This window comes from Ptychodera flava, chromosome 3 (genome assembly GCF_041260155.1).
Source record: "Ptychodera flava strain L36383 chromosome 3, AS_Pfla_20210202, whole genome shotgun sequence".
NCBI classification, from domain to species: Eukaryota; Metazoa; Hemichordata; class Enteropneusta; family Ptychoderidae; genus Ptychodera; species Ptychodera flava.
The window spans coordinates 38,780,993-38,795,104 of NC_091930.1; the positions used below are offsets into that span (position 1 = coordinate 38,780,993).

A 14,112-nucleotide genomic window follows, 5' to 3' on the forward strand; every position below is an offset into this window, starting at 1 on the left:
CCATCCATCCATATGTACGTACATCAATCCACCTACATCCATCCACCTACCCATCCCTATACATACAAACAGACAGATGGAGAGACAGACAGACTGACAGACAAACCTATAGACGTTATGACAATTTCCAACATATTTTCAGAAACCCCAATTTATCCCATGGTGACGTAGAATTGTCGGAAGATGAGAAGCAAACAGAATGGCCTCTGTTCAAAGTACCCGGATTAGAGTACAAAGACCTGTCACTAAGGATGGAAACCAAACGAGCTCTGAAAGCCAAGGAGTGTGCATTCTGGAATGATTTCATTCCAAAGCTGATGAAACATACAGGTAACAGACATTGCCATATTTTTGAAACCCACGAACAGTGCACAAATTAGATGATAATATTAGTACAGGATATTTTCATTCCAAGGCTATAAAATGTAGTGAAAGTATCGTGTCTATTGCCATTTTCTATATATGTTTGATCGTCCTATTTTTCGATTTCTTTAAAGATGCGACACAGTCATGTTTAGCAGCGGAGGATGGGGAAAAAGCAAAGTACAAGGAAGAAGAAAACAAAGAGCCGTAGCGGAGCTGTCAGACGCATGCGCAGTCGTTGAAATATAATTGTGCAACAGCACCAAGTACTAGTACCCGGGACGAATGTGATCAGATTATTCGGGTAATGCCCATAAGCCCGTGAGATATACCATTATGTCGTGGGTAAATGCTGAGATGCAGGAGGGTTAACCCGATCCGACATTTGCAATACTAGTTTTTTTCCTGTTTTTGTGCGTCACTCATACTAGTTTTTTTTCTTAGTATTATTAGAAGACCTTCGTGTGAATATTTTTTTCAAAATCAGCATAGCTACTGACATATTTCTTTGGCATGTTTTTCCTCGTAGATTTTGCCTTATTTTTTACCACTTCCTTCCACAATCTTATGGTTTTTCCCTACAGAAAACAGAGATAATGGCCAAAATACCAGATATTGTACTGTTTGAAGAATAAAATGCACAGTATGGCACGCGCTACGTCATCTTCATGTCTCTCCTTTCTTTCGATGTGTTTGCAAGTCGTAAATTGAAAACCCTTTCACTTAAGGTATAACGCGCCTCGGGGACAGATATTCGGACTCTCTGACTTTTTCAATTCTTTTCTGACCTGCTTATGGGGGTTCATTTCAAAGCTTTTGATGTAAGAAATCTTTTCACCATCTTAGTTTTTTGAAATTCGAAAAAATATTTTTTTCTCCATAGAGTTAACACAGGGATAGCGGCCATTTTGAGTTTCAAATATCTGTAAATCTTGGGTTATTTGTTTCTCTAGTAATAAAATTTACAGGGTGACCCCCGGTTTTTATTCTTGATTTTGAGAGAGAATGGTTGAAAGATTCCTCAAGGTAAATTTGAGAAAAAGTTTAAGTCTTTCACTTTCGAGGCGTGAGCTACATTAAAGGGATACTGTCACCTGTTCCCATTTCGCCAGTTATCATGGACAGAAAGAAATCTAATCTCAGATTTTAAGCGGGTGGCCGCTTTTTAAAAACAGCGCCCTCACATGGGCATTTTGAATACCAAGGAGCGCCCCTTTGACCATCTATTGGCGTATTTAGATTACAGGTGACAGTAGACCTTTAAGGGTGATCGAGTCACTTGCTACGTCATCATAGCTGCAAACAATCGAACGCGCACTCTACGACGACGCGCACGTCCACTGTACGGGACCGTGCTCACTGTAAGAATTACACAGTGATTTTGATGGAAACCTATCTTCATACAGCTTTTTCTCAGAGCTTTTAGCATGAAAGCGGACATTGTTAGTGATGATTGAATGATCATTAAATTATCTTCGAGTCGTATGTTTTAAATGTATGAATGTCGATATATTTACAAAGTAATTAAAAATCCCAACAAAATAATTTGAAAAGACATATTTCTCATTGTGATTTTTCCCATTTCACATATAGGGAGAGGGTGGTGTTCAGCGATGAAGCATCGTAAATAGGCTTGTGACCCCGTATTTTTAGTTGATGCATACAATGTGCAATATCTGAGCAATAATTTATGTGAAAATAAACAAAAGTGATGGATTGCAAATATAATCTAAAAAATTGTATAAAGTATGGATAACGCGTGGTCATTACTTTTAAGTTTGCAACACCTTTAACTGTTGTTTTGGAAGGCCTTGGAAATGATAATTTAAATTCATATGCACATTTTCAGCAGAAATATAGCTAAAACTTTCATTTATTATTCAATGTGGTTCACATGTAAATAAAACAAGTGCAGCATTTCAAGAAAGGGACTGAAAGTAAATATATCGGGTTGGGCAACGCTTACGGGAGATCCATAATCTCTGTCATTCGAATGGGATAAAGTGGGTGTATTTCAAATCCTTCTAGCTGCCAAATTAATCTGGTGACATATTGATTTTTTTTTGGTCGTAATCTCATCCTCACATATAAGTCTCACTTTTAGAGAAAATAACGAAAATAGTTGGTAAAAAATTTAGTGTCTCGATCACCCTTAAATTGCGCGAAAGCATTGATCAGACGTCACTAAAATCACCATTGATTAACATCGTCAAGTACAAGGTATTTTCAAATAAGTTTATAAATAGGTCACACTTCGAGACACAATTTCACGTACAGTGAATCGACACTACCATTGAGATCATGTAAAACGGTAACCTGATGCAGTCTTAATGGTGATTACAGTTTTTATCAATTAATGTTGACTGGCGTCAATTTCATCGCTGTTCTGAGTGATTGACAGACAGACTATGTATGTATGTATGTATGTATGTATGTATGTATGTATGTATGTATGTATGTATGTATGTATGTATGTATGTCACATGTAACGCTCAAGAAGTAGTAAGTAGAGAAAACTGGCTAATCTGTGTCTGTTCTAACTAATTCATACCACTCAGTGGTAAGCGTCACATTGCATTTTATTACTTTGTACGTGTACCTTTCATATCTGTACTACCAAAAAAATACATTCGTCACATTTTATTTACCAGTAGTACGTTGGCCCGAGATTTTTTTTTTTTTTGCCGAGCTGGAAATTAAGCCGAAATTTCTTTCGCCTGCTCGCCGTTTGTTTGGACCGGGTTGAAATTTCTAGTCGTGTTTGATTCCAGTCAAAGAGTCACGACCCCGCAAAGTCGAACCGGGGGTCCACTTCTCGACGACAATGGTCCAGGTATACCAAGGGTCGTCCATATCTGGAAATACTTCTCGACAAATTTAATTTGGGGTGAGTTAAAAGTAGTCGTCTTTCCTAGGTGTTGATGACAAGTTTAAAAGTCCCAATGCTGACAGTACACGCTTGAAGACACCGATTGTTAAATCTAAGTTTAAAATTCCCATTGTTGGATGACAGTACAGGACTGAAAGACACTGTAGCGTTAAAGTGGCGATGGTCACCACAAATTGGCATGATAAGTTACTGAAAAATAATGTATGTTTTTAATATATATATTTGTCAATACAATGTGGGTGCTTTATAGTTTGCTTGAACAATGCTTCGTTTCTAATTTTTTTTCTGTGTCGAAACATTTCAAGATGCAATTGTTTCATCTACATAAATACTTGACTAAGCAATCCTGCGGTACCATTATTTGTAGCTTGTTTCTGAATCACTGAGTTTCTGATTGGACACTATGAATGACTCACCGCTCTGAGGTCACAGATAAAGAGCTCAGTTAATGTTGACCTATATTGTGACGTCACAGTATTTCCCAATCGACAGCGTCGAAAAAAGGTGACATGTGTACTACTATGGCCGCCGTACGAATCGCCGTGTTTGTGGCTACGCTGCTTGTCTCCGTTGCCGCCGACGATCCGATCGTAGAGCTGAAAGCAGGAAAAGTCGCCGGCAGAGTGGTGGAGTTTGCGCACAAAGACGTTGAGGTCAAACGTACAGTGCACGTCTTTCAAGGTATACCCTTTGCCGAACCACCGGTCAGCGGCCTGAGATTCCGAGCACCCGAGCCGAAAAGCCCTTGGGAGGGAGTTCGCGATGCTAAGGAAGTTGGTAACGCTTGCATGCAACCGGCAAATCCGATATTTCCGGTTGAAGAACCAAAGAGCGAGGACTGCTTGTACTTGAACATATTTGCACCACAGACAGGGGTAAGTTCCTAACATGACATGATACTGGCCACCACCAGGGTGAAGCAGTCGGAGGAAATAAAGTTCTTTAACATGTATATTGAAATATGACAACCTGACCTCTTCTCGATCTACTGTTCTGTCTGTGCTAAACAAGCTACCTACTCCTTGGCTACGAATCGTTAAAGGGGCTGCTTTTCATCAGCTTTTATCTCTAAGCAAATTGACTAACTGTACCCAAATTTCATAGGAGAACAAGGGACTAAAATCACATAAACAGGCAATGTAAACAACCACTGATGCGAGAACCAGGGAGCGAGGACAACTGCTTTAACTAATTGCCATTGAGTCTTTCCCTTTTTCGTCCACATGACGACGATATGGATTACCATACAAGGAGATAAAATCATAAAACAACTGCCCTACTTTACATATTTCAGATTTTGAGATTACGAGGCATTTTTTGGCAGATATGTTTCATATTTACAGTCAGGGTGACAGGGATGATACACTGTTAGCATATAGTATAATGCTCTTCGTCCCTATAGAAATGTTTCTTTGAGCCCTCTGCTTTGTAACTCATTGTCTTGAAAAAAATGGTATAATAAGACTACTGTTAAGGCTGCAAATTCTGCAACTCACAGTGCACTCAATTTCAATGACGTTAGGAGTACGCCGTCCGATGTGAGACCGGCTAGGGCATTATAAAGACGGCCAAAGTCCAAGGAGGGTGTTCGACCTTATAGAACTCGGGACAAAAGCGACTGTGTCAACACTCAATAGGTACCACGCAGACACTACAAAGCGTGCATAGTGCTTGAAGTACGCCACTCTTGTACATGTGATATTGTTTACCGAGGGCGCTGGTTCTTGAAGACGTCTCTTGTACAGAAACTCAGAGAATAGTTTCGTGACCTTTGAGCACCCGGTTTATTCTTGTTGTGTTTTGAGTGAACGAGAAAAAATAGCCAAAGTTTCCGAACGGCTTTTGGACTTCGACTCTATCTATTGGTCAATTTTCTAAGGAATGTTATTCCTTTATGAAAATTGTAATAATAGACATAATTTCAGAATGCAGATCAACGAATAATGAGTCAATATCAATGGAAGATATTCATCGGCCAAATGCTGTGCGCCATTTAGATCTGACATTATTTTTTAAAAGGATAAGTTTATTCAAACATTATAGCAAATCAAGATAACTTTACGAAACAGTGAATATATTTAGTAAACAAAAGTACAAATAATTTTGTCTGAAAAAAGTAGCCATATTTCTCGAAAAGAAAGATAAATATCAATTGAATATTTGATCCCCGCTGATATATTTTGGTTTCATCAAATTCGATTATCTAGAGGAAAAGATGAGATGTGTTATAGGTTTTCCTTTTTGGCCAAATATATGGCATTTCCCATCACTTAAATCTCACGATTTCTCGGCTGGAAAGTGCTCACACTTCAAACAGAGCACTGAGCGAGGCGTTGCCGCAAGTCCGTACAGGCATCACGACATTTTGAACAACAAAATGATTTTGCCGGCATGTGGCCAACAACTTTTGTGATTGAATGTAATAAGAAAATAACATTTACACGATTTATACAATCATATATTCTCATCGATATTTAGCAGGTTCAAAGTCACAAAGTGACGCAAGCTAGTGCATGATCTTTGTTTGTTTTGCATATGTACTAAATATTTGTGTCTGAATTTAAAGAGGGCGTGTCAGCCGCGTTGTTTACAAAGCATTGGAGTGCAAAATAGCATTGGCCATTATTACTAGCATTGCTAACCAAAGAACTCATTGGTTAGCTACAGTAAACATAGGTTAACATTTCAACTGTCTCCATTTCTCCCAAAAGTGTGACAAAATACTGAGTATTAGCGTTGAGGCAGTGTGCTAACTGCATGGTGTTAGCCTCGCAGGAATAGCGCAAGTAAAATCAAGTAAAATTTGCGATGGTGTTGTTGGAAAATCAATCTCAGCCAGACCTTAGCTCACCTATCTATACAGTATCATCGTACAACATTGACGAATCGAGGCTCTATTGATGAGTTCAACTCAAGGCATTGAAGACTCGAACACTTTGCGAGTACGTCACAATGAATTATATTTCAAAAACAGGAACAAAAACTGTGTAAAATACATCAAAGTTCACCTTATGGCATTTAAATCTTTTATATATTTTTTTCACTCTACAGGCAGATAAACTCCCTGTCATGGTATGGATCCATGGTGGCGGGCTCATCATCGGCTCTGGTGGATTCGGTTACAACGGCACGGCTCTGGCTGCCATTGGTGACGTCATCGTGGTGACAATTAATTATCGACTCGGACCCTTCGGCTATTTGTCAACCGGTAAGTTCCATGTCAGAAATCAAAAGAATATCAAAAATGGTTGGTGTAAGGTATAATGCACCTGGTGGACATATTTGGACTCTCAAACTAATTCAACACTGTCCTAGTGTACCACAAGCGGGAGAGCTCATTTTAAAGCTCTCTGTGAAAGAAAACTTAACACCGTCTTAATTTTTCGGAACTCGAAAATTGTATATTTCTCCATTAAGTTAACACGGGAATGGCGGCTATGTTTAATTTAAAATATCGGCACATTGTAGGTAGTTTTTCCTTTCTAGTAATAAATTTGGTATGGTGACCTCTGAATTGTATTGTTGATTTGGTAAGGGAAACGTTGAATGTTTCATTTAGGAAAGTTTGAGAAATACTAACATGACTCTTCTTGTGGTTTGTAGCACATCGTGGCATTCGCAATTGTGAGAGGCAGTTTTTGGTTGTTTAAGTTTTACAACATACAACCAACGAACAGTGACTCAGCATCCAGTAAGTTTAATCTGTTTTCCCCTTACAGGTGATGGACGCGTCACCGGTAATTATGGTTTCCTCGATCAAGTGTTGGCTTTGCAGTGGGTCCAAGACAACATAGCAGGTATTGATCTCGTGTTGGAATTCAAATTTTAAAGGATTAAAAAATGATGTTTCTAGATCCATTGTCAAGAATGTTTCACATTATGCATTGCACTGACTCTATTTTTATTCGCTCTCGTTCTAAAGCATTCAGCGGAGATGCCAACAAAGTGACGATATTCGGCGAAAGTGCCGGAGGAATAAGTGCCGAATATCTTATGTTATCTCCTTTGACCGACGGTCTGTTTCAGCGTGCAATAATGGAGGTAATATAATATTGAGCTAGAGATGAAATAGATATATGCCGGTGTATTTACCCTTTCAATGCTTTAATATTTTCCACCAAAATTTTAGTGCAACATTTTACAAATTTATATGAATTTTTCTGGGTTTTTTTTCATAATTTTGAACCAAATGGAAATCACATTGCATCGGCTACAGTTTTTTATCAATATTTAGGCAAAAATCTGAAAAAAAACTGACTGGGAAATATTTTTTAAGGTGACAAATATTGACTTTGGCGCTCAAAGGGTTGAATTGGTCTGGAACCATACTGTCACGTTAAAGGTATTTTGGTTCCTAGGCACACTGAGTTTATAAATACATTGCCATAATAATAGCATGTACTCTTCAAAACTTGTGATGTAGGGATCAATTTTAACCTGTTATTTAGCTGGTCAGTACAGTGCGTTATCGGCCAGTCCGTTTCTTTAACTTCTAGACGTCTCTGAGCATTGTGTTATGTCCTCTCGTTATTTTACGTAAGTGAAAGCGGTAGTCCTCATTTCTCAAACATCTGCAATTAATGTTGTCTCCAAGAAACACTATTTGTCAGAGACACTCTAAACTTGCAGACGATAGCTGATAGGGATGTATAGCCAAACCACGCTTTAAGAAGACTACAACTGTTTTTGAGGGAAATTTCTATCTGAAACCATTATGGGCTGCATTATCAGAATGTTTTTGAGAATGATGACAATTTTATCTTTCTTCTAAATAGCCTTTTTCGCAGAGTTCCATGATTAATTGTACACATAATAACGTTTGAGTTTCAACGCAATATGTTTGCCTTATAATATTTGTACAATGTCCCTGAAGGATAGCGTACCAACTGTTACGAACGACGACCAAAGTGCTAACTGAACGTAATTTTTATAGTTTACGCAGTTCTTGGTTGTTTTAAGCTTCTTCCCAAATGCTAGAGGTTTGCAGTTTGTGGTGGCTTCCCGAACAATAAACAGTTACAGTGTTCGTATTATTTTCTATTTTCTTCTGTATCTCAATTCACTTCTTGAACACATCTGTTTCCCTCTCTGGCTTTCTCTGTCTGCTTGTCCGGCTGTCTGTCTGTCTGTCTGTCTGTCTGTCTGTCTGTCTGTCTCTTCATCTCTTACCCTCCCTCCCTCCCCCCCTCCCCCCCTCTCTCTCTCTCTCTCTCTCCTCTCTCTCTCTCTCTCTCTCTCTCTCTCTCTCTCTCTCTCTCTCTCTCTCTCTCTCTCTCTCTCTCTCTCTCTCTCTCTCTCAGAGTGGAACATCGATCATGCCAGGGTTCTTCATTGGTGATAAAACAAAGCAAAACAAGATAGCACACGGCGTTGGTAAACTGGTCGATTGCGAGAAAGATACATCGGAGGAACTGATTCAGTGTTTACGTGGCGCGTCTGCTGAAGATCTTACAGAAACAGGAAATGTGGAAAATGTAAGAATTAACGGTCTCTGTATGTGTGTGTGTCTCTTTCTCTGCGTGTGAGTTGTATCCCTGAATGTTTGTCTGTGATATACTTTACGATACTACTGCTCTTTCGTGGCGAATCACAAATACGCTGCGCTGATCTTTGTTTCAGATCTCCATTTTCTTATAGCCGAGATAGCAGCTTGTCTCGGTTTCATAAAACCAAGTCTTTGTAAACCCTGACGTGTTATAAAGAGATGGCAGAATAATTTTGTTTTGACTCAAAGACTTTGCGAAGTTAATAATCCTTCGAACAAAATTCTAATAGTTTCAAAGATTAAACTTAATATAAATGTACACTTTACCCTTTCTGTTTTTGCTCATTTTACTAAAACTGACACTCTAACATCCTACACCGTATGACCTGATCTGTTAATGAGCTATATAATTATAGACATGGTATGACGGTAAGCCAGCCCGATGTGTTATGTGAAGTTACCCATATATTGGCCAAACACACAAACCAATAGGGTCCATATATATAAACGAGCGAAACTCAAATTTCCGCTGATTTATCAAATAATTCAGAAATACTTATTTCACAAGTAGTTTCAAGACGCGACAAGAAGTTATTATGAATAATAGCATACCTTTTCTTTATATTGGATTCTCTCCATAGGGAAAACTGGCCAATGTTACTGGAATAGCAGACCTGTTTATTCCATTTCCTCCAGTCGTTGACGGAAACTTCCTCACCGCGTCACCCGAGGATCTCATTCGAGACCGCAGCTTTCCAAAGAGGGGCACCGACATTATGATCGGATCACTGGCTGATGAAGGAATGGCATTCTTAATTATGTTTTTTCTTGATAACGCCAATGACACGGAGGTCTTCATGAACAAAACCACTTATGAAGCGGTGTCGTCTCTCTTTTTGGGAAGTGATAAAAACACCAACCCAGCCGTGGTCGACGCCATTAAGCTCATGTACGTCAACTGGGAGGACGCAGATTCGGAAGACGCCGATTACGTCGAAGCATTAAGTCAGACGAACGGAGACTTGTACTTCGTGTGCCCCGCCGATTTTTCGGCGCGTGCGCACTTCGAGGCTGGCTCCAAAGTGTACAAGTATCTAATGACCCACATACCTTCCCAGTCGCTCTTTAAGATGAAATGGTTGAAAGCTACGCACGCGGAGGACGTTCCCTTCGTGTTCGGTTATCATTTCGACAGTGCGATGAACTGGACAATGCCAGATGATGAGGTCACGCTGACTTTAAAGATCATAAAGTATTGGACAAACTTCGCCAAGATAGGGTAAGATGACAATTGGCATTATGTATTTGCTGGTTGAGGCTTGAAAATCAGAAAGTGGAAAAGAAAATGTCATAAGTATAATAGAATGATCGGATGATATCGCTAATTATTCTAATTACGTCTCAAATCCGTCTTTAAATCGGCGTTTTGATACGTATATTCTTCCCGTATATTAAAAAAATTATTCCTCTGACATTTATTCATCTCTCTGTAAATCACCAACGATAATCGAAGACATCCATCTATCAATATGTACGTACATCAATCCATCCATCCATCCATCCATCCGTCCCTAGAATACATACATTACATACATACATACATACATACATACATACATACATACATACATACGTACATACATACATACATACATACATACATACATACATACATACATACATACATACATACACACGTACATACGTACATACGTACGTACGTACATACGTACGTACGTACATACATACATACATACATACATACATACATACATACATACATACATACATACATACATACATACATACATACATACATACATACATACATACATACATACATACATACATACATACATACATACATACATATACACGCACGCACGCACGCACGCACGCACACACACATACATACATACATACATACATACATACATACATACATACATACATACATACATACATACATACATACATACATACATACATACATACAGACAGACAGACAGACAGACAGACAGACAGACAGACAGACTGACAGACAGACAGACAGACAGACAGACAGACAAAAATGTAGACGCTATGACAATTTCCAACCCATTTTTCAGAAACCCCAACTTATCCAATATTGACGGAGAATTGTCGGAAGATGAGAAACAAACAGAATGGCCTCTCTTCAAAGTACCCGGATTAGAGTACAAAGATCTGTCACTAAAGATGGAAACCAAACGAGCTCTGAAAGCCAAGGAGTGTGCATTCTGGAATGATTTCATTCCTAAGTTGATGAAACATACAGGTAACAGACATTGTCATTTTTTTGAAATTCACGCACAGTTCAAAAAATTAGATGATGATGATAATAGCACAGGATTTTTCATTCCAAGACATTTGGTCATCTTATGTTCTCGATTTCTTGACAGACGCGACACAATCCTGTTCAGCAGCGGAGGATGAGGAAAAAGCAAAGTACAAAGAAGACGAAAACAAACAGCCGTAGTGGAGTTTTCAGACGCAGTCGTTGAAATATAAGAGTGCAATAGCACCGAGTGTTAGTACCCGGAACGAACGTGATCAAATTGTGATTAACAGAGAAATGGCCATAAGCCAGTGAGATATACCATTCAATCGTGGATACAATGATATGCAAGATGATTTTTTCCAAGATGATTTTTCCCGCTCCGACATTTGCCACATTAGTTTTTTTAGTGCGTCGTGCACACTACCTTTGGTTTTTCTTTAACGTTATGAGGCGACCTTTGTGTAAATATATTTGTTCAAAAATCAGCATATGCACTGAAATATTTCGTTGGCAATTTACCTTTGCAGATTTTCCCTATTGTAGCAAATCCTCCAACAATCTAATGGTCTTTCCCTACAGGAAAAAACTGAGTTATTGGCCAAAAATACACTAATGATTCGTTTTAAACTAGATATTGTACTGCTTGAAGAATTAAATATCCACAGTATGGCACACGCTACATCGTCTTTACGCATCCCCGTTTCTTTCGATGCGTTTGCTAGTCGAACACGCTATTGGAGCCCTTTTCACGTAAATAGCTCGAAAGCGCTGATCAGATCGAACACCACTAAAATTGTCATTGATTAACATTTTCGAGTAAAAGGTATAATAAGATCAGTTTATAAAATTGGTAACACTTCGAGTTTCCCGGGGCTAATCAGGCAAGATACATTTTCATGCACAGTGAATCGATATTGCCATTGAGATCATTTAAAACTGGTAACCTCATGCAGTCTTAATGATGATTACAGAGCGTAATAATTAAAGTTGACTGAAATCGATTTCATCGCTGTTCTGACTCTAATATGTATGTATGTATGTATGTATGTATGTATGTATGTATGTATGTATGTATGTATGTATGTATGTATGTACGTATGTACGTACGTACGTACGTACGTACGTACGTATGTATGTATGTATGTATGTATGTATGTATGTATGTATGTATGTGTATGTATGTATGTATGTATGTGTGTATGTATGTATGTTATGTATGTATGTATGTATGTATGTATGTATGTATGTATGTATGTATGTATGTATGTATGTATGTATGTATGTATGTATGTATGTATGTATGTGTGTATGTATGTGTGTATGTATGTATGTGCAACCTTAAAAAGATGAGTTTCGCTTGACAACGTGCTACTGTGTAAATGGACATTAACTCAGACTGGACCGAAGAGGAGGAGACGGGACTACGGTCACTTTTTGAGTGACCGAAACAGGGAAAACTAACTAGGACCAACTCAGGCACTGGCAGATTCACAGACTCATGTATCAGCGGCTTGGCCGTGAGGCTCGTCATGGTTCCGTATACGCGAGTGCGACAGAAAAACAATTCCAATCCCTACTACTAAGAAAAGCAGCATACAATTTTTTAAAATGCGCCAACAAACGTATGCGAAAGATGAATGACTATTTTCTAGCAGTTGGTCAGTAGATTTTAAAATGACAAAAACGATTTTGGACCTGAGGAAAATATTTAATTGCTCAACTCTAGCGTTGCGATCGCAATATGCACAGGCCATTCTATATGCGATGCACCTTTGCATGTACTGAAAGGCCCGGCCACAATCGAGAAGTATATGATCAACTCTCAATACTATTTTAATTATTACCATTTTCAGGTCTTGTATAAAAGTTTATACGCACACACGATCTTGGAAATCCCAGTATAGATATATGCTTTTTAAATACACTGATATCTCTTTCGCACCAGATGTTTTAATGTTTTATCCAAATGCCAACCAACTTGTCAAAATGTGTGAAATACACCATGCATAAAAACCAGTTTACAGTTAACAGTAGCGTTATTGACTTGACAGTGGATAAAAATGATCGGTCAAGGAATCAGGTTATTTGAATAAGTATACGGTGTTTTATGGTAAAAATTATAACCATCTTTCTGAAAGAAAATATGCTCCAGAAAAGTCGGATTATGGCAGTTTTTTGACTGCCATATCGATTTTCAAAAATCTTGAAGTTGGAAGAAACCGAACGGCCTATTTCCATGGGGTTTTCGACGTTCGATGCAGTCGCTCCTACATTTGCGATTTGCGTATGTGTGGTACCAATGGTTCTACTCCGGAATAAAAAGGACGCGATGCGTTCTACAGACTCAGTACGCCCAAATAATCACGTGATGCCGGTACAAACAAACCCACATGTGTACTAGCGCGTATAGAAATACACGTACGTCTATGCGCGTTTGCGCACATGGCTTTGTTTGTACCGTGGTCGATTCGAATTCCGGGTTTGGCCTATTCGGGCAGCACAAAATCGACTCCTTTACTAGGTTTATGAAATTTTTTAATTTATGAGAGTTTTCACTTGCAGAATTTTAAATCACTGGTACGGATATGTCAGCTGTGAATACGAAGCGGTGCTGTGGCGTATCGATCGCGCCTGGCTCAAGGGTCATCGCCACATAACAGGTTCTAGCAGTGGGTCACTTGATTTTAAAATCTGAAAATGGAAAACAATTTTGAGAGGTAAATATCAAATTGGCGTCCAGGCACTTGTAATCTGTGCTTAACATTTAACATTCTAACGAGACTTAAGAGACTCGAAGATATAGGTGAGTGTTAACCATGGCGTCTGTACGAATCATCGTGTTTGTCGCCACTCTGGTTCGCCGCCGACGACCCGATGGTAGAGCTGAAATCAGGGGAAGTCGCTGGCAGGGTGGCGGAGTTTGCGCACAAAGACGTCGACAAAGACGCAGTAGTTTACATCATTGGTATGATATGCGAGACTGGGTGTCCAGGCACTAGTAATTCGTAGTTCCAAAGTTAATTTCCGAGACGTCGAAAAGAGGTGAGTTTCCGTCATGGCACCGGCGCCCGTTCG

General features: G+C 39.0%; 1 protein-coding gene and 1 long non-coding RNA gene across 2 annotated transcripts; both read left to right on the forward strand.

Annotated features, from left to right (window-relative positions):
* The first annotated feature begins 104 nt into the window (after positions 1–104).
* On the forward strand, positions 105–1,341 carry LOC139129967 (uncharacterized). The gene is made up of 2 exons (XR_011551729.1): positions 105–330; positions 498–1,341. It is a non-coding gene; the product is annotated as an uncharacterized lncRNA (long non-coding RNA).
* A 2,393-nt stretch (positions 1,342–3,734) lies between these two features.
* LOC139129970 (fatty acyl-CoA hydrolase precursor, medium chain-like) lies at positions 3,735–12,038 on the forward strand. The gene is made up of 8 exons (XM_070695676.1): positions 3,735–4,128; positions 6,305–6,461; positions 6,973–7,050; positions 7,176–7,294; positions 8,554–8,727; positions 9,380–10,017; positions 10,847–11,034; positions 11,159–12,038. Exons 1-8 carry the CDS (start codon positions 3,763–3,765, stop codon positions 11,233–11,235), a joined length of 1,797 nt encoding a protein of 598 aa, XP_070551777.1. The 5' UTR covers positions 3,735–3,762; the 3' UTR covers positions 11,236–12,038.
* Positions 12,039–14,112: the final 2,074 nt, after the last annotated feature.

Coding starts and splice junctions, on each gene's coding strand:
- LOC139129970 (XM_070695676.1), top strand. CDS start 3,763: ATGTGTACTACTATGGCCGCCGTACGAATCGCCGTGTTTGTGGCTACG. Junction 4,129..6,304: donor TATTTGCACCACAGACAGGG/GTAAGTTCCTAA, acceptor TTCACTCTACAG/GCAGATAAACTCCCTGTCAT. Junction 6,462..6,972: donor CTTCGGCTATTTGTCAACCG/GTAAGTTCCATG, acceptor TTCCCCTTACAG/GTGATGGACGCGTCACCGGT.